This window comes from Rutidosis leptorrhynchoides, chromosome 1 (assembly GCF_046630445.1).
Source record: "Rutidosis leptorrhynchoides isolate AG116_Rl617_1_P2 chromosome 1, CSIRO_AGI_Rlap_v1, whole genome shotgun sequence".
Classification (NCBI taxonomy): domain Eukaryota; kingdom Viridiplantae; phylum Streptophyta; class Magnoliopsida; order Asterales; family Asteraceae; genus Rutidosis; species Rutidosis leptorrhynchoides.
In genome coordinates this window covers 29,412,662-29,440,392 of record NC_092333.1, presented here as the reverse complement: position 1 = coordinate 29,440,392, position 27,731 = coordinate 29,412,662, and the positions used below count along the sequence as shown (strand labels likewise).

At 34.2% G+C, this 27,731-nt stretch overlaps 2 protein-coding genes across 2 annotated transcripts in view; one reads left to right on the top strand and one right to left on the bottom strand.

The window, feature by feature from the left end:
* Positions 1-704: 704 nt before the first annotated feature.
* On the top strand, positions 705-5,728 carry LOC139858249 (laccase-1). Its single transcript, XM_071847118.1, has 5 exons — positions 705-820; positions 922-1,073; positions 1,184-1,425; positions 2,951-3,079; positions 4,475-5,728. Exons 1-5 carry the CDS (start codon positions 713-715, stop codon positions 5,584-5,586), a joined length of 1,743 nt encoding a protein of 580 aa, XP_071703219.1. The 5' UTR covers positions 705-712; the 3' UTR covers positions 5,587-5,728.
* Positions 5,729-6,267: 539 nt separating this feature from the next.
* LOC139853540 (uncharacterized) overlaps positions 6,268-27,731 on the bottom strand; it is a 45,780-nt gene continuing 24,316 nt past the window's right edge. The window contains exons 3-4 of the mRNA XM_071842946.1: positions 6,374-6,540; positions 6,268-6,295 (exon numbers count right to left, since the gene is read on the bottom strand). Coding sequence (XP_071699047.1) covers positions 6,268-6,295; positions 6,374-6,540 — 195 coding nt within the window. The remainder of the gene's footprint in view (positions 6,296-6,373; positions 6,541-27,731) is intronic.

Here is a 27,731-nt window from a genome sequence, read left to right as displayed (position 1 = left end):
GACACATTTACACTATTAAAGATGAAAATTGCAGTTTTTAAAATACATGGATGAAAAAGGCAAAAATGAACAAACACATGAATGATTTTGACAATTTTGTCATTTTATTATTGTTTTTGTAACATATTGAAGGAAGCATCTGAATACACAGTACCGTACCTTTTAAGAAATGAATTTCTGACCATTGAACAATCTTTATTTCAATTATATTGTAATGGACTTTTTTTTTTTTTTACAAAAATAACGATAATAATAAAACGAATCTTTTCATGATGAAACGAACGAACAAAGTTATAATCGAAACTTAAACCACTACAAGGCTCGGAAGTAACAAACGATCTCAAAATACTAAATAATGAGCAAAAGCTAACTAAACTCGAACCTTGAGCAACCTGAACAAAGCAACAATACCGGAACATAAACATGAATAAGCACCACTACACAGACGAATACAACACCAATACGAAATGAAATTTTAGAAAATAAACGAAAAACACCCAAACAAACTACCTAGCGACCGATTTACCTTTTCGAGTCATAATGATTTGCTAGCATTCTTTTTTAATTATGTATAAGTTCTCAAGAATCCAAATTATACAGTAAAACGTATACTAATAAATGGGAAAGTAGCCAATTCTAGTGGTGTGCTTATATATATAGAATCTTTTGGGGCATGCAGTTTATATTAAACTTAGATACTTCGAAATACAAAATGTATCAAAAATATGTTGTCTCAGCAATTTTCATTGTATCATTGCTTGCAACAATTGTACCTTCTTATTCATCTTCATCTTCTACCTCGAAACGATTTAAGTTCAATGTACCATCTCTCTCTATTTCTTATATCTGTACATTCTATTTATAACAATAAGCTAGAAATCGAATGTTTAAAAGTGTAACAAATGTATCATTAATTTTCAGGTTGAGTGGAAGAACATAACTCGTTTATGCAGTAGTAAAGCCATATTGACAGTGAATGGAGAGTATCCAGGACCAACAATAGCTGTAAATGAAGGCGATAATGTGGAGATTAAGGTTACTAATTACGTTGCCATAAACACAACTATCCATTGGTAAGTTCTTATTTTGCATTAATTATAAAATGAAATCTTTAATCACAAAATGTAGTAATACTCATAGATGGTGTGTTGTGTCGTGTTATGTTCTGTTCTATTCCGAGCAGGCATGGAATCAAACAATACAGAACTGGATGGGCAGATGGTCCAGCATATGTAACACAATGTCCCATAAGACCGGGTCAGAGCTATACATATAAATTCACGGTTACGGGCCAAAGGGGAACGCTTTGGTGGCATGCTCATATTGCTTGGCAACGAGCCACGATTTATGGTTCCTTCGTTATATATCCTCGTATGCCGTATCCATTTTCAGTGCCAATCGAAGCTGAAATCCCAATTATATTTGGTAATCATATTCAACATGTTAAATATACGAACTGTCTTCGTGGCCCAATGCTTCAACCTCAATACGTTGAGCATATTGGGCACGATTGAGGTCAAGGGTCAATCTATGGCTATGTAAAAAGCAAGGAGCATAAGAGGTTTTACCCACCTACACGCAGGAATCAGGGGCGGACCTTTGTGTAGACAGGACTGCTCATCCGTCCAGCTGGATTTAAAAAAAAAATTACATTAAAAAAATTACTAAAAAATAAGTTTTTTTGTGTGTGTGTTTGACCCTGTTGTAATGAAAATTTAATAATTTTTTTCACCCGCCCCACCTGTGGTCGGGTTCAAGTTCCGCCACCGAGCAGGAATTCGACCCGATCCACATGCATGTATGAATTGACGGATCAGGGTCCGTGTTATGCGGTTTGGGTTTCTGTCCAAAAACACGTGTGTGCGTGGAAAATGATCGGTTGAGTGATTTCTATCTCATCAATGATTCTAAACCCACTTAAAAAAAAGTTCAATATAAAATTTGGTTGATTTGATTTCGCAACTGGTTCACTATTGTTGCAATATAAACATATCATACGTGAGAAGCATGTGTTGAAATATAATATAAGAATTTATTATTTTATGTCAAAATAATTGGTGCAGACCAAAGAGAAAAGTAGAAAACGAAAAAAGACTGCAAAATAAGAGCAACAAATCAAATAAAACGAGAGTTGGTGGACCCGCGTTGCCGGGCACGGGGAAGGAAAACGCAAAGGGGAAAAATATAACGCCCTTTTGTAAGACAAATAAAATAGAAAAACACATTAACAATGTTACAATAATAGTATTAATAATAATAATAATTTTTCCTTAGTCACATAATAAATCTCCACCTTACAATGTATATTAGTATCAAAATAATTGACAACTTGTAAAAGGAAACAACTAAATAGAATTAAACTCCCTATTTTACGTACATTTGTTACTCTTAATCATTCAACTAACTACAAGTGTTTACCGGGCACATATAGTAAACACATTAATTTTTGTTTGTATATGCATTTTTTGTTGATTAACTTTTTAGTCTTATATCTCACTACATTATTTGTTGGCTACCTTTTTTATGCAAAAAGGAAAAAGTTGTTAGGTGTAAGGAGTGAAATAAAAAAATGAAAAAAAAAAAAAAAGCGGGGGTTGGTGGGGGAAAGGTGTGTGAGTATGTTGTCGTTAAGCATGTTGGTTTCTACAGTGAAGTTTGGAGGAATGAAGCAATATCTTTGCAACACCAAATACCACCTTTAGAATGTATAGTTATAGTAATAGTAATAGTAATAGTAATAGTAATGGTAATATTAATATTAATTGTCACATATTTAGGTAGTAGGATTGTAAAAGAGTCGAATTACTTGTGAGTTAGTAGAGCTCGACTCTCGACTTGTATGTACATATTATATCCTATTTTGGGTTTTTAAAAAAACGAAATTACACTTCTGACCTTTAACTTTATAAAGTTTGCATTATTGACTTAAATTTATGATTATGATTCTTAGGAGAATGGTGGAACTTGCCGGTGGAAGGAATAGAAGAAGAAATGTCCAAATATGGTAATGGCCCAAACTCATCAGATGCTTATACCATTAATGGTCTTCCTGGGCTACTCTATCCTTGCTCTGTCAAAGGTACAAAGACTTACTAACATAGCTTCCAAACTTAGCATAGACAAGGATTCATTTGACTACATGTTTTCCTAATTATTATTTTATTACAGTATTTATTAAAAAAGGAAATTACTCCCATGTTTTCCTAATTATCATTTTATTATTTATTTATTTAAATAGGCAATTACTCACCCACCACGTCAAAACAACACTATTGATTCGTGACTGATGGAGTTTTATTTATTAGTTAATTAATTTAGAAATGCTAAAATTATAAATGATAAAATTTTATACATATCTTTGGCTGGCTATCAAATGTAGTGGTAGGATCAAGAGGGAAGTAATCAATCGGGGGAGCGGGGGAAGCAAATTTTTTTTTTCGTTTTTTAAAAAAACTTTGTTCACTAACATTATAGATTGGATGAAAATAAGAACATTTAGAAAAGACACTTCGTGATGAATGTTATTATTTTGGCGGGAAAACGCTCGAAGAAGTAATATATAACATTTATCGTGTTTTTCGAGCGTATGTTGAGGTTTTAGACATTAGAGTTTGGATATTAGGGTTTAGATATTAGGGTTTATAGGGTTTAGATATTAAGGTTTAGAAATTTAGGGTTTAGGGTTTAGAAATTTAGGGTTTAGATTTAGGATTTAGATTGAGTTTTTAACACGAACGGTTTAGAGTTTAGGGTTTAGAGTTTAGGGTTTGGTGTTTTGGGTTTATGGAATAAACCCAAAACACCAAACCCTAAACCCTAAATCGGGCTAAATTTTACTTCACAAAACATGGAGAGAAAAAAAGTTAACATTCTTCAGGAACAATATTATCTTGAATGTTATTTTTGTCGACTGTTTTTCCGTCAAAATAATAACATTCATCACGAAGTGTCTTTTCTAAATGTTCTTATTTTCATCTAATCTATAATGTTCGTGAACAAAGTTTTTTCAAAAAACGAAAAAAAAAAAAAATTTGCTTCCCCCGCTTCTCCCGATTGGTTACTTCCCCATTGATCTTGACCCATCAAATGTAATAAAGGCTCACTCAAGCAAATTTAACTTAATTAATAGTTGCAGTCCTTACAGAAAATAACATGACAAACACTCTTAATTTTAGTAGAGATTTTTTTATACAAGCGTAATTGCTTCACAATTTGCAAGTTGTAAAAGATAATCTGTCAAATTTACACCATTAACTTAAAACTTGACTTACCCAAATTAAACCTGTGACAAGGCGAACATATCTAAAGACCAAACGCGCTGATGCTATATGAATATGAAGTTATATATTCCTATAAAACCTGTTGAATTTTTTATTTTTCCTTTGAACGGCAAAGATTTTATTGAACCTGTTGAATTACGAACTCGTGAAACTTACGTGCAACATGCTCAAAACTATGTGGTTTTTGTGTGCAGATACATTTATTCAAACGGTGGAACAGGGGAAAACTTACATGCTTCGAATTATCAACGCAGCACTCAATGATGAACTATTTTTCACAATAGCCAACCATACACTTAGAGTAGTTGAAATCGATGCGTCATACACTAAACCGTTCGATACTAAATCGATCTTGATCACTCCAGGACAAACATCTACTGTACTCCTCACTGCAGATCAAAACAACCGCAATTCAAACGGATTGTTTGTAATGGCAGCTAGGCCTTACCTTACATCTGTTTTCCCTTTCGACGAGTCTACTACAATCGGTTTCTTAAAATATAAAGGAACATTAGCACAAAATATGGCTCTTCCGAAACCATCTGATCTTATTTTGCCTCATGATCTTCCTCTTATGGAAGATCATGCATTTGCTACCAAATTTGTAAGTCAACTTAAAAGCCTTGGAAACGCGCTTTACCCTTGCGCAGTACCAAAAGGGATTGATAAACGTGTCGTTATCACCATAAGTCTTAACCTTCAAGATTGTCCTCCTAACCAAATTTGTAAAGGGTATAATGGGAAACGATTTTCAGCTTCCATGAACAACCAATCGTTCGTTCGGCCCTTGAACTCTATACTTGAATGGCATTACAAAAACGATTCTTCAAAGCAGTACTCACAAGATTTTCCACAAAAGCCCCCGACCGTTTTTGATTATACAGGAGGTGATCCATTGACACAAAATTTAAATCCGGAGTTTGGTACGAAGCTTTTTGCGGTTGAGTACGGGACTAAGTTGGAAATAGTACTTCAAGATACGAACTTTTTAAATGCTGAAAATCACCCGATTCATATACATGGTCATAACTTTTTCGTTGTGGGTATGGGATTGGGGAATTTTGATGTCAAGAAGGATCCTGCAAGATATAATCTTGTTGACCCGCCCGAAAGGAACACGGTTGGAGTACCAATGGGCGGATGGGCTGCTATTCGGATCAATGCGGATAATCCGGGAGTATGGTTTATGCATTGTCATCTTGAAGAGCATACTTCATGGGGTCTTGCTTCAGGTTTCATTGTGAAGAGTGGTTCATTACCTTCTCAAAGATTGCCTCCCCCACCTGATGATCTTCCAGCTTGTTGAGATTTTAATTACTTGAATGTTTAATCAAGTTATATATATTCATATATATTTTCTAGTTTTTATATATTGAATTTTTTGAGATGTAGGTGTCTTTATTATGTAATACTTCATTTAGATTTTAAACGAATAATAAGTTCACTCACTCATGTGGAACAAGTTGGAACACTTCATATTTTGCAGAAAACACTCAAATTTAAAATTTGATTTCTCATTCACTTATATTTAACCTTTAAACACATCTTAACACATTGTAAACCCTTGTCACTGACTACAAAATCCAGTGAATAGTTTAATATAAGTAACTCCATTATATATTAATTAATTAATAATTAATAATATATAAAGTTGGTTTGGTTGGTGAACCTTTCTATGATGATATTGCAAAATTGGATGAGATGGTTAGTAGTATTGAAAGTGTTAAGAAGGATCTTGGACCTATAGATATTGATGTGGAAAGTGTTGAAAAGTCCAACTCGGAAAATTGTACTACTCGTAATCCTGTTGTTATCATGGGGAGTATTCTGCATGCTAGTGGAATTGGGTCGGGCCCCGTGTCTGTCAATAGTGGAGTTATGAATGATTGTTTTTCTTGAACGGCAAAAATTATATAAAAAACTCGACGCTCTAGAAAGACTATAGAGGAGCCGCCACCAAATACAACGGATTAACGTTCCACGAAATTCAAGACACATTACATTTTTCCCTATATCTAATCCAATAATAAGAAAAATTACAAATAGAATCAAAAAGCTCGGATTCCTTCATGGATTGATTATTAAAAACAAACCCGTTTCTATATCTCCAAAGCAACCAAATGCAAGCTGCTACAATCGTATAAATCTTCGTCTTGACTTCCTCCGACCCACTCCAATGTTCGAACCAAAGCATCCAGTCTGACCAAGAATTGAACACCGGCATATTGCAATCAATCCACCTCCTAACTTTAGACCAAACCTGCGAGGCAATATGACATTCAAAAAAAATATGGTCGCGTGATTCGACTTGATGCGAACACACCGGACATAAAATGCTACTAATCTCCAAACCGCGAGACGATAAATTCAGTCTCGTGGTTAATCTATCAATCCCCACGCGGCATAAACAAATGTTAACCTTTCGAGGAATGATTGTAGTGAGGTAAATGAAAACGACGTTACGTTTGCGAATAGGTTGGCTCGTCCAAAGAAGGAAAAAAAGAAATATTGAAGGCAAGTCGAGAAGATGGTTCGAAGGAAGATAGGCCTTTACCAAATTTGATTGGCCGGGGTGGACAATGTATTGTGACCGCGAGGACCCATCGTGTGATGGTTATTGCAAAGCGTGGTACGTGTTGAATAGAAAAGGTTCAAGAGATTAATTTGAAGGCGTGAACTTGCGCTCGAGAAAGAATGTCGCTTCCACTTCGGGGTCTTATAAACTCAGGGATCATGACGAGACTTGGATTATGGGGATGTCATTCAAAACTTGTTTATGGGTGGCAAGGTAGATACGAAGAGCGGTTTCGCGAGGTCGGGTGAATGTTATATAATGTCCGATGAGGCCTTCAAGGCTTTTGACGCTACGATGACGAGCATGGCCGAGAGAGAACCGATTACGACTAATTTAATATTCTAACGAGATCCCGTGCACACCGTTTTATAATAAGAATCCTCAAAAATGAAGCAAGAAATTGGTTCAAGGCGCCGAAATGAAAGAATTCGGTGTGTTAGCTTAGGATATTTGATCTTTGAGTTCGTTTATTTCGGCTTATAGGGGTGTAGTTTGATTATGCTTTCCTTGCTAGGTACTTTTGTTTAGTATGTTATTGGGTTCGATCTAATGTTTCGCTTTAAATTAGGTGAGGCTCGATAAAGATTGTTTGTTTGACTGTTTTTTAGGTACGAGCATCATCAACGTTACTCATTTGTAGCTTTCGTTGAATTTTTTTTTTTTCGAAAACATATTTTGTTATTTATAAAAGTTCTCGTTATGTTCGCACAAATAAAAAAAATAACAACAAAAATAATAAAAAACTATTATTAATATGTAAAGTTGTGAAAATACACTTTTTTAATAGAAAAAATATGAAATGATTGATAATCATTGTTGGAACGGGCCCTTAATAATAACCCTCAATAACAAAAAAAAAATTGACAAAAGAATAAACATGATAAAAAACAATAATATATTAATGAAGAAAAAAGAATAAAAAAACTTCACACTTCATTCCAATTATTAGGCTAGAAGTATCTACACTTACATATAGAGAAAACGTGGACATAAATATCATTTAATATCAAATAATATTAACAACTAAAACTAAACCAATCTATCTATTTATCTATAGTTTCTATTAAAATGCTATAACGATGATGTCATTATTATATTAATTTCTTTGTTAAGAAAAAATTAAAAATATAAAGAAAAAAATCTAAGTAAGGTAGGTGATGTCATTAATCTAATAATTTTGAATTAAAATTAAATCTTATTAATTAATTATTATTATTAAATCTTATTAATAATTATTTTAATTATTAAAATTAAATAATTTTGAATTATTTTAATTAATTATTTTGAATTGAGTACGAGAAGGTATAAAAGCTGAGAGAAAGAAACCAATTCTAAATTTATATTTTAATTTACAATTTTAAAATAAAATGACAATCAGTATTATCTTTTATGATTGGATGTGGATTGTTTAATATGCATTTTAGGTGTTTGAAGAAATGTTCAATTGACGAGTTTCTTAGTCGGACTCTGTGGTTTTACGGGTCATTAAACTAAATAACTTTAGCATTTACGTTCACTTAATACCTAAAACATATCATTAAACTGTTTCGTTTAAACAAACCCGTGATTTCACGGGTCATTTTACTAGTTAATTAACATAAATATTAATTAATTTTAAACTTAGAAAAATTACGGCATTGTTACCTGTGGTTTGTTTACTTTTGCATCATAATACCTAAACTTTTATTTTTGCATGGTTGGAATTTGAGTTTTGGTTAACTATCACCATTGGCATCCCTGGCTAACGTCCGTCACATGGGGTCTGTTAACCCCTCACATGTGCAACGCATGTGAGAGTAATTTTGTCCTTTCCACTATTTGTTTCCATTTTGGGTCAGAATCTGACGCAATTCAACGCAAAGAAACTCCTCAAAATCTTCATCGTCAACAGGATCCAACGCTACATTTTCTTCCTTAGAACTTAAAATAATATCTAAAAACTCATTAATTTCATCAACTACTGAGTTTACTCCATCCTTTTTTTTTTTTGAACGGCAAAAATATATACCACAACCGACCCTCTAGAAAGACTCTAGAGAAGCCGCCAAACGAATTACAAAGGATTAACGTTCCAAATAATCCAAGACATATTACATTTACCCCTATATCTAATCCAAAAAAAAAAAGATATAAATAGAGTCAAAAATTTCGGGAATCTTCACTGTAGGATTGTTGAACACAATCCCATTCCTGTGGTGCCATAAAATCCAAATGCAAGCAGCAACAATAACGAGCAACTTAGACTTGACTTCCTCCGAGCTACTCCAATGTTCGAACCAAAGCATCCAATCCGACCAAGAATTAAAAATCGGTAAGTTGTAATTAGTCCATCTCCTAATCTTGCTCCAAACCTGCGAAGCTAAATGACAATCGATGTAACGACCCGGATTTTTCCGATCGTTTTACACTTATAAGATTAATATTTACATAAATTAAACCTTACCAACATGATAAGCAATCTAAATTATTGAGACTTATGTTTTTGAAAAGAGTTTTACACAACGTTTGACCGTCCAATTTGACCGATGATATCACGAACTATATAACATACGATAATTATACGTTTGTGTATATATATGTATTTTTATATATTTAACATGATCTAAGAATGTTTTAACATCTCATTGTGTACTAATAATAATGAGTTATAAGTATATTTTGAGAATACTAACTTAAGTTTTCAAAACGATAACTATATGTGACGTTCTTCGACTTAAATACTTAAAACTTATAATGCTTATACATGTATCGTATAGATATGTATTTTATCACTTTTAAAGGATTTATATACATAAAACAATATAAGTATATTTACAAAAGATAGCTATATTTGAATCCTCGTTCCGTTTTCTCAAGATTTTTTATACGTATATCTAGGGTATATGTACTCGTATCATACCCAGCTTCTATACGTATTTACTATTGGTATATACACATCACAATCACTTTATTAGCAGCCATGAGTCAGCTAATTTTGGATCTTAGCATGCATGATTAATCAATTTGGCATATTACAAGACTTTTGCACAATATTACAAATTTATACATCTTTTCACCACCATTTATACTCCATTCCATTTTCATTTTTACTACACATTTTCTCTAATCAAAAACACACTCTTAGGAACCTTAAGTGTTCTTCACAATCTCAGCAAATAACCATGAAGATCTAGCTTCAAAAATAACCCTTAATCATCATAAGAATATCCATTCAAGAACACTTCAAAAATCCTTCCAAGTAAACAAGTTTACTTCCAACCTTTCAATCCAACTCCACCACTCTTTTGATTCTAGGATTTTTCTCATCTCTTACAGTAACTTTGTCCAAGTAACTTGAGGTAGTAACCTTATTCATAATCTTATTCAATTCATATTCATATAGCTATCTTATTTTGTGGTATAAAATTTTAACAACAAGAACATAGTTTGAATGATTTCAAACTTGTTCGCAAACTAAATCGATCCTTCTAACTTGAATTTTAAAACACTTCAAGACCTGTAATATATCATAATGATATGCTAACTTAACAAGATATAACTTGGTTTTACAAAGAACACCTTAAAAACTGAATCTACGTCGTCGGAGTGCGACCGGGGGCTGTTTTGGGTTGGATAATTAAAAACCATCTTAAGCTTTGAATTGGAAGTTCATGTTCTAGAAAAATGATATTTCTTATGAATATGTTAACAGATAAAAATTTCATGGTTTAACTTAAAGTGTAAGTATTTTTAGAAAAATGATCATTAAATGTTGTTTTTATGATGGAAAATGATCACCTTCATAAGTTTCACCAAAGTTTGACCTATAACCTGTGATTTCGAATACAACCTAAGGTATTTTTAGTTCATATTCTTAAAATTTGACTCGATCCAAGGAAGTGGCAAGTTGAACCAACAAAAACGGAGTTGTAATGAAGAAACTACGACTAAAACAAGATCGGGTATCCGAAGCTAGTTTAGCTACGAAAATATTTGGAGAAAAATTAAATTAATCATATATTTCTAATTAATATGATATTTCATATATATTTACTTATGATTTGATTTTATATATTTCAGGACCACCCGTAAACAACACGAGAAGATTAATCATAAGACCTCATGATTGTACGCAACACGTCATTTGACAACACGGTACTTTATGTACGCAACACGTCACTTGACAACATGGTACCATGGGTCGAGATTAATTCTAATCAATACGAATACGATGGGGTCTTTATTTATTTTATTTAAGCAACTAATTGTGGACCACTAACATCGGACTGCTAACTACGGACTAAGAAAATATTAAAAGTATTAAAAGTATATATATATATATATGTAACGATTACTTGAAAAGAAAATATGTTGATATATTATATATATGGTTAGGTTTGTGATATCAATCGGAGACCAAGTCGTGTTTATTACCCTCAAGGCAAAACGTGAGTATATAGTCCCACTTTTAAACTCTAAATATTTCGGGATGAGAATACATGCATTTTATGATTTACGTTATGGACACAAGTGATTAAAAATATATATTCTACGTTGAGTTGTACCACTGGCATACTTCCCTGTAACTTGGTAACTATTATTTACATGAGGTATTGTAAACGCGAATCCTGTTGATAGATCTATCGGGCCTGACAACCCCAACCGGACTGGACGACCAGTATTCAACGGTTGCACAGTACTTCGTTTCGGTAACTACACTTGGTACGGTGTAGTAAGATTTCATAATAAAGGGAATATGCGACGTTGATTAAATGTTAAGTATGGTTATCAAGTGCTCAACAACTTAGAATATTTTTATTAAAACGTTTATATATGAAATCTTGTGGTCTATATTTATAACGCTGCCGGCATTAAACCTATATCTCACCAACTTTATGTTGACGTTTTAAGCATGTTTATTCTCAGGTGATAACTAAAAGCTTCCGCTGCAACATGTTGAATTTAAGCAAGATCTTGAGTATGCATATTTGTGTCAAAAATAAAACTGCATATCGGATGATTTGTAATGTAAAATATGTTGGAGGTCGTATTGTTATTATCACATGTAAAGTTTGTAAGTCTAAGATTATCGCTAAACGATAATCATTATTAAGTTGTTTAAACCTTGTATTTGTAATAAAAGTTATGGTTTGTATTGTAAAAACGAATGCAGTTTTTGAAAAATGTCGCATATAGAGGTCAATACCTCGCGATGAAATCATATGTTATTGTATTCGTCCTTATGGTTAAGGTCAGGTTATGACATGTGGTATCAGAGCGTTGGTCTTAGAGAACCAGAGAATTTGCATTAGTGTGTCTTATCGAGTTTGTTAGGATGCATTAGTGAGTCTGGACTTTGACCGTGTTTGATTTCGAAAACTATTGCTTATCCTTGTTGGTTAAAAATTAATATGTAAATATTATGTGGTATTAACGTGCTAGTTGTTATGTGATAGATGTCTGGCTTAGAACTTATTATCACATTCAGCGACTCCGAACCAGACTCTTCAGATGGTGTTCCAGTCATTAATCTATCTGATGATGAAAACGATACCTTTGGGGAAGACTCACAAGTTCCGGATGAATCAATTGAAGAGGAACCGGAAAGTGATCCTGAGGAGGAAGAAATATAGGAAATTACGAAAGACAAGTTCGAACGAGGAAAGAAACGAAAGGCTACTGAAATGGAAAATCTAAATCCCGAGTCTAGAGAGGATGTTGTGGCACCAACTCCACCAGATACTTCCAGACCTATTCCCGCTATTCCTATTAGTTCTATCCCGACATCCAGCTCTTCGGTTCCTCAGCCAAAACGCAGGGAGACAACCAGGATAACCTTTAAGCGATTTCTTTGAACACAAACGCTTTGGGTTAAATGATGCGCTGTTGTTTTAAACCATGGGATCATATAATGTTTTGTATAATATTACTAGTGTGGTTTGCTTAATGTTTGATGTAAGATAAGCATATGTAAAATAGTGAAGTGTGAAATGCAATAATTTTCCATGGTTAAATATTATTTGGGTGGTAGTAATTGATTTTCGTACTAAGCTATTAAGTATGAACTTTAACGGGTAGGTACTACCCTAGATATAATTATAAAACGCTAATAAGAAGAAAAGGCTTTTATAATAATAACTGGTTCATATTATTAATAAGCTACGATGTACTGTAAATACATACTACATCTATAATATTCCATGTGAATAATTATTTTTTTCATTCTTGTTGAAGATTATGGCGCGATTGAACCGAATGACGGAACAAGAAATCCAGGAACTCATCAATCAGGGAGTGAACGACAGAATGTTATGGGTCGAGGCTGCAAGAGGTGCTGCAGTTAACCCAAATCCTCGTGTGGGGTGCACTTACAAAACTTTTCAAGGTTGCAAGCCCTCATCATTCAGTGGAACAGAAGGACCGGTTGGTTTAACCCGGTGGATCAAAAAGATTGAGTCTGTGTTTAAAATCAGTGGTTGTATTGAGAAGGACATGACCAAGTATGCATCGTGCACCCTACAAGATAGTGCACTCACGTGGTGGAAAAACTATGTGAAGGCCGTAGGAGGAGATGTAGCTTATGATACTCCTTGGGAAGAATTCAAAACAATGCTAATCAACGAATATTGTCCAAGGAACGAGGTTAGGAAGTTGGAAGCTGAATTACGAAGCCTGAAAGCTGTTGGTACTGAACTCACCACCTACAATCAGCGATTCATGGAATTAGCTTTGCTATGTCCCGAATTGGTACCAACCGAAGAACGGAAGATTGAACTGTACAAAGACGGTTTGCCTAAAAAGGTCAAGGCAAATGTTACAGCATCCAAACCCAAGACTATTCATGAAGCTATCACCATGGCGAACGAGTTGATGGACCAGATTATTCTGGATAAGAACACCGATGTCAAGACATCGGGAAACAAAAGAAAGTGGGAAGGTAATCATCAACAATCCAACAAGAAACAAGAAACCACGCAAGGTGCGGGTAGCGGTTCGAACTCAGGTTACAAGGGACGAAATCCTTTATGTAACAGATGCCACAAACATCACTCTGGTTATTGTAATGTGGTGTGCAACAATTGTAATCGAAAAGGTCATCTTGCTGAAGATTGTAGGGTTCCCGCTACAAATACAAACGGTACCAAGACTCCTGCCACCAATGCAAATAGAACTGCCTTGGCCACTGTTACTTGTTATGGGTGTGGGAAACAGGGTCATTATAAGAGTCAGTGCCCGAATCCAGAGAAGAATAACGGATCTGCACGTGGAAGAGCATTTGTTATTAATGCTAGAGAGGCGTATGAAGACCCGGAGCTTGTTACGGGTACGTTTACCATTAATAACTTATCCGCATCTATTATATTTGATACTGGTGCCGATAGAAGTTACGTGTGTAGAGACTTTCACGCTAAATTGAATTGTTCATCATTACCTCTAGATGCTAAGTACATGATTGAGTTAGCTAATGGTAAACTAATTAAAGCTGATAAAATTTGCCGTGATTGTAAAATAAATTTAGCCGGAGAAACATTTAAGATTGATTTGATACCCGTAGAATTAGGAAGTTTTGATGTAATAGTCGGCATGGACTGGATGTCCAAAATAGGAGCTGAAGTTGTGTGCGCCAAGAAGGCAATTCGCATTCCTCTTAAGGATAGAACGCCATTAATGATTTATGGAGAGAAGGGTAACTCAAAGCTAAAACTCATTAGTTGTTTGAAAGCTCAAAAGTGCTTGAAGAAAGGGTGCTATGCTATCCTAGGACATGTTAATAAAGTCGAAACGAAGGAAAAAGTGAAGAGCATCAACGACGTTCCTGTGGCAAGAGATTTTCCTGAAGTATTTCCGGAAGAGTTGCCGGGATTACCTCCATTTATATCTGTAGAATTTCAAATAGATCTAGTACCAGGAGCTGCACCAGTGGCTCGTGCTCCATATAGACTTGCACCATCTGAGATGAAAGAGTTACAAAGCCAGTTACAAGAATTACTGGACCGCGGTTTCATTCGACCGAGCACTTCACCGTGGGGAGCTCCGATTTTATTCGTCAAGAAGAAAGATGGATCTTTCCGAATGTGTATAGATTACCGTGAATTAAATAAGTTAACTATCAAGAATCGGTATCCACTACCGAGAATTGATGACTTATTTGATCAATTACAAGGATCATGTGTGTACTCGAAAATCGACTTAAGATCGGGCTATCATCAATTACGTGTCAAAGAAGAAGATATTCCGAAAACTGCTTTTCGGACACGCTACGGTCATTATGAATTTTTGGTCATGCCGTTTGGGTTGACTAATGCGCCAGCTGTATTCATGGACCTCATGAATCGAGTTTGTAGTCCGTATTTAGATAAGTTTGTTATCGTTTTCATTGACGATATTCTTATCTATTCCAAGAGTGAGCAAGAGCATGAGCAACATTTAAGGTTGGTATTAGAATTGTTAAGAAAAGAACAGTTATACGCCAAATTTTCTAAGTGTGCATTTTGGTTGAAAGAAGTGCAATTTATTGGCCACGTTGTTAGTAGCAAAGGAATTCAGGTTGATCCAGCTAAAATTGAGGCCATTGAAAAATGGGAGACTCCTAAGACACCAACGCAGATACGCCAATTTTTGGGTTTAGCCGGTTATTATAGAAGGTTTATTCAAGATTTTTCCCGAATAGCTAAACCATTGACAGCGTTAACACAAAAAGGGAAGAAGTACGAATGGACCGTTGAGCAGGAGAGTGCATTTCAATTACTCAAGAAGAAGTTGACCACGGCACCTATTTTATCGTTACCTGAAGGGAACGATGATTTTGAGATATATTGTGACGCTTCGCGACAAGGTTTTGGTTGCGTCCTTATGCAACGAAAGAAAGTTATTGCATACGCATCTCGACAATTGAAGATTCACGAGCGGAATTATACGACGCATGATCTAGAATTGGGGGCAGTAGTGTTTGCATTGAAGATATGGAGACACTATTTATATGGAGTTAAATGCACTGTGTTTACTGATCATAAAAGCCTTCAACATATTTTCGATCAGAAACAGCTGAACATGAGGCAACGTAGGTGGGTCGAGCTGATAAACGACTATGATTGTGAGATTCGCTATCATCCCGGGAAAGCGAATGTAGTGGCCGACGCTCTAAGCAGAAAGGAACGGGAACCAATTCGAGTACGAGCGATGAACATAAAAATTCGCATGAATCTCAACTCACAAATCAAAGAGGCTCAACGAGAAGCTCTTACTAAAGAAAACATTGGAAATGAAATAATGAAGAAGTATGGGAAACAACTCGTTATACGGGAAGACGGAATTCGATATTTTGCAAATCGTATTTGGGTACCAAAGTTGGGTGGATTAAGGAAGTTGATATTGAACGAGGCACATAAGACAAGATACTCGATACATCCTGGAGTTGGAAAGATGTATCAAGATCTTAAGACGCATTATTGGTGGCCTAATTTAAAGACAGATGTTGCAACATATGTTGGGGAATGTTTAACTTGTTCCAAAGTCAAAGCAGAACACCAGAAGCCGTCAGGGTTACTTCAACAACCAGAAATCTCATAATGGAAATGGGATGGTATTACGATGGATTTCATCACAAAGTTACCTAAGACTGCTTGGGGTTATGACACCATTTGGGTAATAGTTGAACGTCTCACCAAATCTACACATTTCTTGCCTATAAAGGAAACAGATAGAATGGAGAAACTATTACGATTATACATAAAGGAAATTGTTTCAAGGCATGGAATACCTATTTCCATTATATCCGATCGTGATAGTAGATTTACATCAAAGTTTTGACAATCACTACAGGAGGCCCTGGGAACTCGTTTGGATATGAGCACCGTATATCATCCACAAACTGACGGGCAGAGTGAAAGAACAATTCAGACTCTTGAAGACATGCTCAGGGCATGTGTGATCGATTTTGGAAACGGATGGGATAAGTATCTACCATTAGCAGAATTCTCGTATAATAACAGTTATCATGCGAGCATTAAAGCTGCACCATTTGAAGCACTGTATGGAAGGAAGTGTAGATCCCCTATCTATTGGAATGAAGTAGGAGATCGACAATTAACTGGTCCCGAGATCATACACGAAACGACTGAGAAGATAGTACAAATCAAGGAGAGATTGAAAACAGCCCGTAGTCGCCAAAAGAGCTACGCGGATGTCCGAAGGAAACCATTAGAGTTTCAGATCGGTGACATGATTATGCTAAAGGTGTCACCTTGGAAAGGTGTAATACGTTTTGGAAAAAGGGGTAAACTGAACCCAAGGTATGTAGGCCCGTTCAAGATCATCGAACGCATCGGACCGATAGCTTATCGACTCGAGTTACCACAACAACTCGCCGGAGTACATAATTCATTTCACGTCTCAAACCTCAAGAAATGTCTTGCAAAGGAAGATCTCACCATTCCTCTTAAAGAAATCCAAGTCTATGAGAAACTACAATTCATAGAAGAACCAGTCGAAATCATGGACCGTGAAGTTAAACGGCTCAAGCAGAGCAACATACCAATCGTTAAGGTTCGTTGGAATGCTCGAAGAGGTCCCGAGTTTACTTGGGAATGAGAGGATCAGATGAAACAAAAGTACCCACATTTGTTTCCCGAGAACGCAAAATAGGTACAACTTTAAAATTTCGGGACGAACTTTATTTAACGGGTAGGTACTGTAACGACCCGAATTTTTCCGATCGTTTTACACTTATAAGATTAATATTTACATAAATTAAACCTTACCAACATGATAAGCAATCTAAATTATTGAGACATGTTTTTGAAAAGAGTTTTACACAACGTTTGACCGTCCAATTTGACCGATGATATCACGAACTATATAACATACGATAATTATACGTTTGTGTATATATATGTATTTTTATATATTTAACATGATCTAAGAATGTTTTAACATCTCATTGTGTACTAATAATAATGAGTTATAAGTATATTTTGAGACTACTAACTTAAGTTTTCAAAACGATAACTATATGTGACGTTCTTCGACTTAAATACTTAAAACTTATAATGCTTATACATGTATCGTATAGATATGTATTTTATCACTTTTAAAGGATTTATATACATAAAACAATATAAGTATATTTACAAAAGATAGCTATATTTGAATCCTCGTTCCGTTTTCTCAAGATTTTTTATACGTATATCTAGGGTATATGTACTCGTATCATACCCAGCTTCTATACGTATTTACTATTGGTATATACACATCACAATCACTTTATTAGCAGCCATGAGTCAGCTAATTTTGGATCTTAGCATGCATGATTAATCAATTTGGCATATTACAAGACTTTTGCACAATATTACAAATTTATACATCTTTTCACCACCATTTATACTCCATTCCATTTTCATTTTTACTACACATTTTCTCTAATCAAAAACACACTCTTAGGAACCTTAAGTGTTCTTCACAATCTCAGCAAATAACCATGAAGATCTAGCTTCAAAAACAACCCTTAATCATCATAAGAAAATCCATTCAAGAACACTTCAAAAATCCTTCCAAGTAAACAAGTTTACTTCCAACCTTTCAATCCAACTCCACCACTCTTTTGATTCTAGGATTTTTCTCATCTCTTACAGTAACTTTGTCCAAGTAACTTGAGGTAGTAACCTGATGAGGGTGAAACGTAACCTTTATTTTGAACGGATCTGAGTTGTTTTGTTACACGAACTGATTTATTGTATATGTGGTATTTTATTGAATTTAGGTTGATTTCACACATATATAGGCAACTAGTCCTATCCGTGTAGTTTAGTTTGTCGGTAAATCCGATTCGTTCCACAGGGAGATGGAGTGTTTAATGGTTTTTAATAGTCTTTGATGTCAAACTTAATTAAAAGGGGTTTGGGATTAGGAATTTATAATATAACAGTAATAGAAAATAACCTAACTAATTTCATAAATAAAATTACAAGATTACAATAATTAACTTAAAAAGGAACTAAATGAGATTATACTAATTAGGATGCGAATATTTTATTACTAAAGGGTAATTAGTAAAATAGTAACTTTTAATAAAACTATATGTTTAGAATTTTGTTTTGAGCAATTATAATATAAACTTATTTAAATTAACTAAATGACATGTTTAATAAAATTACTACAAGTTAAAAGGAATTAAATTAATTATCTAATTATAAACTAATTATAAATTATAAACTTATAATAATTAATACTAATTATTAGGATTAAAACATGTATTTAAGTTATTTTAAAATAACTAATACTAATTATATAGTAATAACCTAAATATAAATAATTAAATAACTAAAACCCTAATTTTTAACCTAGCTGGTACTGTAGCCGGATTACTGTCTACGCGTTTCGCGTATTTATACGCGTATCGCGTATATCTTAAACCTTACACGAATTGTGTAGATCTGATCGTACAGTTTGATAAACAGGCGTACGCGTTTCGTGTAATCATACACGTTTCGCGTATGACTTATACGATGTGACAAACAGTCTGGTACGAATTTTAAGTATTTTTATGTAATCTTTTATATTTTATAATAATAATTCATAAATAATAATAATAATACTTTTATAATAAATATAAATGGGATAAATGGGAGTGTTTACTTAAATGTGTCACCCCTAGGTCCATGGATTGTTTTAAGTTTACGCCCTATTTAAAATGTTTTAGTAATAAACTTTATATTTTTCTTTCGAATAAATACAAGGTTACGACTAACTAAAATAAATCTAATTTTCATCGGATTCTATTTAGATAGCTACTATTCCCTAAGTATTTAAATTGAGACCTAGCCTAGTTTTGACTTTCGCCAATACCCAAATCGTAACGGTTTCCCTTTTTACAATTTCACTATCATATAATTATTGATATTACCCAAACCACCGAAGTTTATTTCTAAATTGGTGTTAATAACTTATCCATAAATTCGTCTAGATCATTTTTAATGTTGAAGCTTAATTTATGTAAATAAAAACAACTTTCGTTATTTAAATTTAATAAATTAAGTGGCAAGGGTTAAATACCTAATTACATAATAATGGTTCTTTTAACTAGGCTCAATATTAAAAATACTAAAGTTACATTTTAACTTTTACAAATGATAACAATCCATTTTACTAGGGGCTCTACATCTAAGCAAACACTATGGAAATTTAGCTATTCATTACACTAAGGTAAACATAAAAATATAAATATGCAAACATAATAACAATGATAATTTTAACAGAGTAAACTTACTAAAAATTCTTCACTTTCATTAACTTCAAACGGTAGAAAATTACAATAATAACACCCTTTTCACGCGTACAATAATACCCTTAATCACGAACAATACACCCTTAATATTTGAAACTACCCTAAATATTTGAACTTGAAACTAATTTTACAGAATGATATTAACTTGTGTATAGTAATTGTTGTATGTAATATATTCTGTCTTGTACTAAAAATGTGTCTAATTGTACTCCGTATTTATCATTGATCTTGAAGTAGTAGGTGACCTTTATTTTGTTAATGCCCTTTACTTTCTGCAGCACTTGAGAAAAAGAATTGATTTTTAACACCAAAAGCAGCAGCCCCATTTCAGTTTCATGATTAATTCGGCCTAACATTACGCGTTTCGTGTAGACTCACACGATTCGCGTAAGAGTAAATGGCAGTTTTCATATTTTTATTTTCTCGTTTGTTCTTTGTTGACCTCGTATCGATATATATTGACTTGGGACTTTCTATTTGAACTCTTTTTCTTCGATCATCTTGTACTTTTATTCGGATAAACGTTTCTTGATATAAATTTGGTTAAAACCCCTCGTTTTATCGTCGTTTCTTCAAACAGCAAGCTCTTGTCCGCTTTTGTCGTTTTTCTTGAATATTATACATTGAATGTCTTTGTAAATGATAAAAGCTGATGAAATATAACTGATATTGCGTCGAATAATATGTATGTTTAGAGCAATATCAAAATACCCCACACTGGAATGTTGCTTGTCCTCAAGCAATTACATCTTTTAACAGAATCGGAACATTACATATTTTTAGATCACACAACACACACTACACGAAATGAAACACACGCTATTTGGAATAGTTTGAAACACTACACAATTTTTATTGAATCACACGCACACCACACGAAACGAAATTCTGACAACAGAAACAAACATGAAACTCGTGATTAGGGTTTAAAAATTTGGATCCTTAGGGAAAATTGGACCTTGTGAAAACGTTTTATGATTTTATAAAATGTCATGCTAGTTTTTACACTAGACACGTTTTCCGGTTTTAACCTCAAATTCCGGTTGAGGGTAACTGAAAACCGAAGTCTCAGTCGGCGATTAGCAAGCTATTCGCCCCCATGATTGTAGTATCATGGAACTTGAAGCCGAATGTCCAAAAAATAGTTTTACACAATATAATTCATAAAATAGCATAAGTTTTAGAACAAAATTATATCGTGTCCAAATATCATCGGTGAACCATGAGTTTGCACACCTCAATTTGTTATGGCATATGTATGTTGACCGCGGTCAAACATAGATGCAGTTGATCTTTACGGAGATCATCCATCTGGGGATTAGATTCATTAGTCTTAAAAGCTAATTTGCATTGTGCCCCCCCCATTGTACGAAACATATCCTTCTCATGGTTAGGATAAGTCTGACCACCAAAAACCCTGTTTGATGCTGAGGTTAGGTGGATTTCCAGCCGATCTTAGGGATGACTTTTCAAGATTTTTCGTCAACCTATAGCTGTTCTGGACTACATCTTCTAACATAAGTTAGCAAGTGTGTCAATTTGGAAGACTTTACTTCCTTACGGGATGGACTTGATTCATCCTCTATTACTCGTAATAGTGGAATATTCAGGTTTATACGTTCCAAAGCAATGATATCTGCAATAACTTCATAGAAACATGTGATATATGGTTCTCAACATAAGGTTTTATAAATTCTTGTTATAATTGGTTTTCTTTTATAGGTTTTAAACAAATAAACTTATGCGTTTTTAATGTATTGAGACGATAATTTCGGTTTTTGACACCTATGCTTTAATCGCTCGTAGTTACCTTAAAAATTCATTTGATATATTTGTTTAAAAATTTTATAAATCTTGATAAAAATCACCAAATTATAAGTTCTCGAGAATTTATATATTCCCACCCCACACTTGAGATTATGTAATGCCCTCATTACATAAAATCAGATAATAATGTATAAATTTGAGAGGACAAAAAGTGTGAAGTATTTGGAACTTCCTTTGTTAACCGATTTGGATTTTCAAATTGTTTTACCTATGATTATATCCAACGTTTGTATCACAATGTAATTCGATGTTTCATTTCGTCTAATTGCATTTTCTTCTGTACCTGTCAAAACCATGTTAAAAACATACAAAACATGGGGTTGTACTTCAATCGTACAAAACAATTTTTACCCCACACTACTTTCTTGCTAATATATAATAAAACATAAGAAACATAAAAAGTATCAATACACACCATACAATTATGTTATTACAAACCATAAAAATAAAAATGTTTTAAAGAATAGAACTAGTTAAATGGATTCCAAAACGGGCCTCCCTGTTCGCCTTCTTCTTGTTGCTGTCGCTGCCGTTGTTCGTTTAGGCGTTGTTCCTTGTAGAAACGCCTATATGCATCCTGACTCGCGGCTATGGCGGCGTTATGGTCATATGGTGGAGGTAGAGGGTCATTGGGTGTCTGCCATTGGGGGTATGAAGGATAGGCTGAGGGTGCGTAATTCTGCGGGTTAGACGCGTATAAATATGCCTGATGATGCGCCCACTCTAATTGTGCTCCCTGACCCCTCTGATCGTATCGGATGTTAGACAGAATATTATACTGATCTAGTTGGGTATGCCTAATATCCCCCAATTGTCGAGACAAAGCAGTATACTGGTCTTCTGATCTCACTCCCCAGTTTTGATATGAGTTACGTACATCTAAACTCAATGCGTTAAAAGAATTTTGGAGCATATCGAAATCAGAAGTACCTGTATGAGACGAGCTAGCCTGATCTGTCTCTCTGCGTCTCCTCCTAGCTTCCCTCGCGGGTTCATCATCCTCCTCCATAGGTGCGTGAGCAGCAACTTCCTGTTGCCTTAAACTACGTACCCCACCCCTCACACGTATAGCCTTAGCTGTCTTATACACCTCCAATCCTAAAGTACGAACCCATTGATCTATCTGCTGGATTGGAGGATCTAATTCGTTCGGGTTGAGACCGAACCAGGCTGCCAAACACGTGACATAGTGACCCCCCGACATGTCACTGGATCCTCGAGCACCCTTACCTATATGGGCCAAAAAGTAGGCCACTCCATAGGGTATACTAATAAATGTATCCCTATCTCTGATTGCATCTAAATACCAAAGGTCAACATAATTAATCTTATCTGTATTAAGGAATGCCCTTTGGTTAATTGTGTTCGCTATAAATTTATGAATTATTCGATAGCGAACATCAGTGATCTTAAGGTATGATTCTTGGCCTGCTACATATGTATTCTTTTGGGAAAAAGAACGCCAGACGCTCAAAGAATCATAATCTCCTGTATACCTAGCTCCTGTAAAAATATATTCCCAAAAACCTGGAGCATTTATCTCATTACCGTCGTAAATCCCTAAAGCCAAAGTCATGTCGCCTAGGGACATTACTCTATCTACTCCACCCAGTCGAAATTGTAGAAATCTAGTATCTTCGATATTTTCAGGGTGTATATTCATCCTGACGGTAGAATAGAATTCCAAACACAATTCTCTATATACAGGAGAATTCAATCTAAACAATCTCTCAAAGTCATTATAATACGTAATTACCCCAAATTCATCCGTGAAACTTTGGGTTAAAATTTCCCTTATCGGTGTATCTAGGTTGACTGGGTCTCCTAGGGGAGCCCAATCAACAACGTAAACTGGAGAGATGGTTCTATTTACCAGAATGAGCAAATCCTTAACCTTTTGTACCCTTTGATGTAATTCGTTAGGAAATTGCAGGATCGGGTGTAGGTTCAAGAGTTGTTGTTCCATTTCGGGTGTAACCTGATTTTCTGCTTGTTGTTGGTTAAATGCCCTCATTCTAATTGGTCCCTGCATAACATTTTAAATCAAGAAAATCATCCCAATAGGATGTGTTAATGTTAGCAAAGAGTCTAAATTCAACATACAAGCTTGTTTTCAATCAACACAAGAATCAACTTGTTTCAGAAACATTGGAATTTTTAGTTCTATGATTCAAAACAAAGCAGAAACAGACCAAAAATCATAAATCAAAAATCAAGTTTCATATACAAAGTCTAATTCATAAGTGAAAACATGCAATTTATCTAAGTATATCGAATTTAATTCAATCACATTGCGTGAATTTCAGCTTCTAAATAATCCTTAACAACATTACAATTCATACTTGATTCATGATATTTACAAAAATTATCAAATTTAGGCTAAAATTAAAAATCACAAAATCAAACAATCAAAATCATGTTCAAGAGTTCTAACTACCAACAAAACACTTAAAAACACCTAATTACAACTAAAATAACACACCTCAGTATCAATTTCTCAATTATCCCCAATTTGTATAAACCCTAATTTTTCAATAATCAATTAAACATCAGTTTTTCATGCTAATCGGGTTTATTATCTTACTAACAACATAGATATAGCAATAATCAAGCAAAAATCAACAATATCATGCATATAATTCGGATTAAAGCCATAAAAATAAATAATGAAAAACTTGAAGAACATGAGGTAAAATGGGTTTAGGACCCTTACCAATCTAGGCATGTTGAAAAATTGAAGAATTGGGGAAGATTGGAAGTGTTAATTTAAGTTTTTGGGTGTGATTTTTGGGTTTTTGTGTTTTCTTCTCGTCTACAGCAGAAAAAAATTGAAAGAGAGTGTGTGAAGAACAGCCCTCTGCCCGATCTGATATGTCCAGATTTTTGACCCTACGCGTTTCGCGTAGGTCTACACGTTTCGCGTATGCTTTAAATTCCACACGATTCGTGTACTGCTACACCCTACGCGTAAGCTTTGGCTCTTTTTTTTTTTTTTTTTTGTATAACTTAAAATCAATTGAATTTTTAAAATATCTTTTATAAATTTATATTTGTAACGGAAATTCGGTTGTTACACCTGATCTTAATCCGTTTATAAATTTGTAATTTCAATTTATAAAATTCAATCCATTAAAAGTTAAAGTTTTTAATCTTTTTCGAAAAAAAATTTAAAATAAAATAAAAACACTCTATTTTTTTGTGTTAAAAATATTAACATTTTTAATTTTTAGAACAAGTACATGAAAAATAAAAATTACACAAATTAAAATACACTCTATTTTTTGTGTACCCCTAAATCAACTAATTTTCAAACTTAAAACTTTGTTTCCTATCGATTAGGTAGAGATAAATTCGGTCGTCAAACCTATCATTATCCACGACAAAGATTTACAAGTTATATATTTTTACGGTTATTGATAAAAAGGTATATTTTGCAATCTACTGTAGACTTTTAGAATTTAACTAAAAAATTTGTGCAATTTGAAGAATGAAAATTCAGTTGTGACACCTAAACATTTTCATTTTCAAAGAAACAAGTTAAACTCAAGGCGTTTCACCTTCAATTTAGTAGAAAGGATTTTTTTTAAAATTTTTATTTTGTTTTCGTGGTTTACTATTTAACAGATATCTTATGAATCCAACAAGAAATTTCGTGCAATTTGAAAAACGATAATTCAGTTGTAACACTTAACATTTATCGTTTTCAATGAAAACATATTGAACTCAAGGTTCATCACTTTTAAATGGTAGACCGTTTTAATAGAACATACAACAAACAAAAACAAACCAAACACACCAAAATATTACACACAAAAATGCACAAACACACAATTGGCGAGAAAAAGATTTAAAGAGTGAAGCCTCGTTGGCTCGCCTCGTAGTGGAGTCGCATTATTTCGCTCCCCATTGCTTCGTAGGCGTAACCTCGCTGGTTTCAGAGGTTTTCTTCTGCACATTTTAAAGGCCCTTCTCGGCATAAGGTTACGTACTCGTAATTAGAGTCCGTTTGGTTCTTTGGCCAATCTCCGGAGTGAGTCAGTTTTCCACATTTCACACATTTACCCAAATGACGTGCTCGACGCCTTTTAGCTGATTTAGATTTTCCTCTTGCATAGTTTGTCTCATTTAGTTTTTGTCTTTCTTCTTTCCTCGCCTTATCGCATCTTTTCTTAATATCTAACACCACATCCCTCGGTAAAATCTTATCGCACTTTAAAATGAAATGGTTGTAGATATACTGACTGCGCATCTTGAAATTACACAATAAAAACAAAAAGAAATTAAAAAGGTAGAATGGAGGGAGAAGACTAGTTCTTTAGGGTCTGCTAGGGAAAGACCAATCTAACCCCACTCTTAAAGATAAGAATAAAAATCGAGAATGGAGTTTAAAACCTTAGAGTTACCCTGAATTTATTTGTCCTTAGGGTAGAAGGTGATTTCGTCTCTTTCCGTAGTATTGATTTCTTCAAAGTATAACTTGAGTCTGTGTCCGTTCACTTTGAAAGTTCCACCGTCTTTACCTGTAACGACCCGTCAAAATCGCTATTGACGCGGCACGTTAATCATTGATTCCACAGTGAGGTTTTGACCTCTATATGATACGTTTTGATAAAATATTGCATTCATTAAAATAAGTGACTTTCTAAACATAGAAAGTTATAAACATGTGGTCGAGTGCTTAGGTATAAGCAAAACCCCAAAATACATAAGTCTTTAATTTACAGGTTGACATCACAGTCCAATTATTTATTACACAACGCAGTTTTATTTTGAATGCAATAAACTTTGTACAAAGCATGAGAGACTCCATGCAGGCAACAAGCACATCACAGCGGAAGCATTCTAACGACCTGAGAATAAAACATGCTAAAAAGTCAACACGAATATTGGTGAGTTATAGGTTTAATTGCTCGAGTCATAAACATATATAAAGATAGACCACAAGATTTCATCAAAAGTTTATCAATAGATTCTAAGTAACAGAGCACCCTGGTAACTAAACTTAACGCTATAGTGATAATTACCCCATTCGTTTTAATACACGCAAACCAACGTGTCTTAAACTCAAATAACATACGTCCGTTAAAAGGCTAGTGCTCTAGCTCGGACGGGGATGTCAAGCCCTATGGATCCATATACAATTATTCGCGCCCACCAGTCCATATCCTATGTACTGGCAGCTACTAGTTACCAAAGCTAAGGGATTTTCGTTTTAACTCAGTGTAGAATTTAGTATGTACTTGTGTCTTATCGCGTTTAAAATAAATTGCATATATTCTCAGCCCAAAAATATTTAAAGTATTTAAAAAGGGAGACTATAAACTCACAGTTCAATATTGAGACTCAATATTGTAGGCAAATTGCGTAGACGTAATGATGGTAGACGACTGTATGGTTGGCCTTGGATCCAAGAACAATACCCCGAACAATACCCAATATTTCCTTAGCTTAAAGTGGTTTAAAATCCGAATTAAAACACCCTCGAATATACTTTATTATTATTAAACTTAAATTTAAAATTATAATTATAATTTAAATATAAATTTTTATTACTGAAGAAAAAATATGTGATAATTCGTCGAGCAAAACAGGCGTATTTATATTACTTTTCCGTTTACTGTAGCTCATGCGATCGCATGAGTTTTCAGTGTTTTTGCCATGCGATCGCATGGCCTCCTTTTCTGTTTTTGTTTGCTAGTTCGTCGACATCAAATAGTGTTACTGTAGCAAATAGTGTTTTTACTGTAGCAAATAATCTGCTCAATCGGATGCTCCCTTGTCCATTTGG

Bases quoted from the DNA above. Each gene is read 5' to 3' on its own strand.
- LOC139858249 (XM_071847118.1), top strand. From the start codon at position 713: ATGTATCAAAAATATGTTGTCTCAGCAATTTTCATTGTATCATTGCTT. The intron at 821-921 runs GTACCATCTCTC...ATTAATTTTCAG, and splicing joins CGAAACGATTTAAGTTCAAT to GTTGAGTGGAAGAACATAAC. The intron at 3,080-4,474 runs GTACAAAGACTT...TTTTGTGTGCAG, and splicing joins CTATCCTTGCTCTGTCAAAG to ATACATTTATTCAAACGGTG.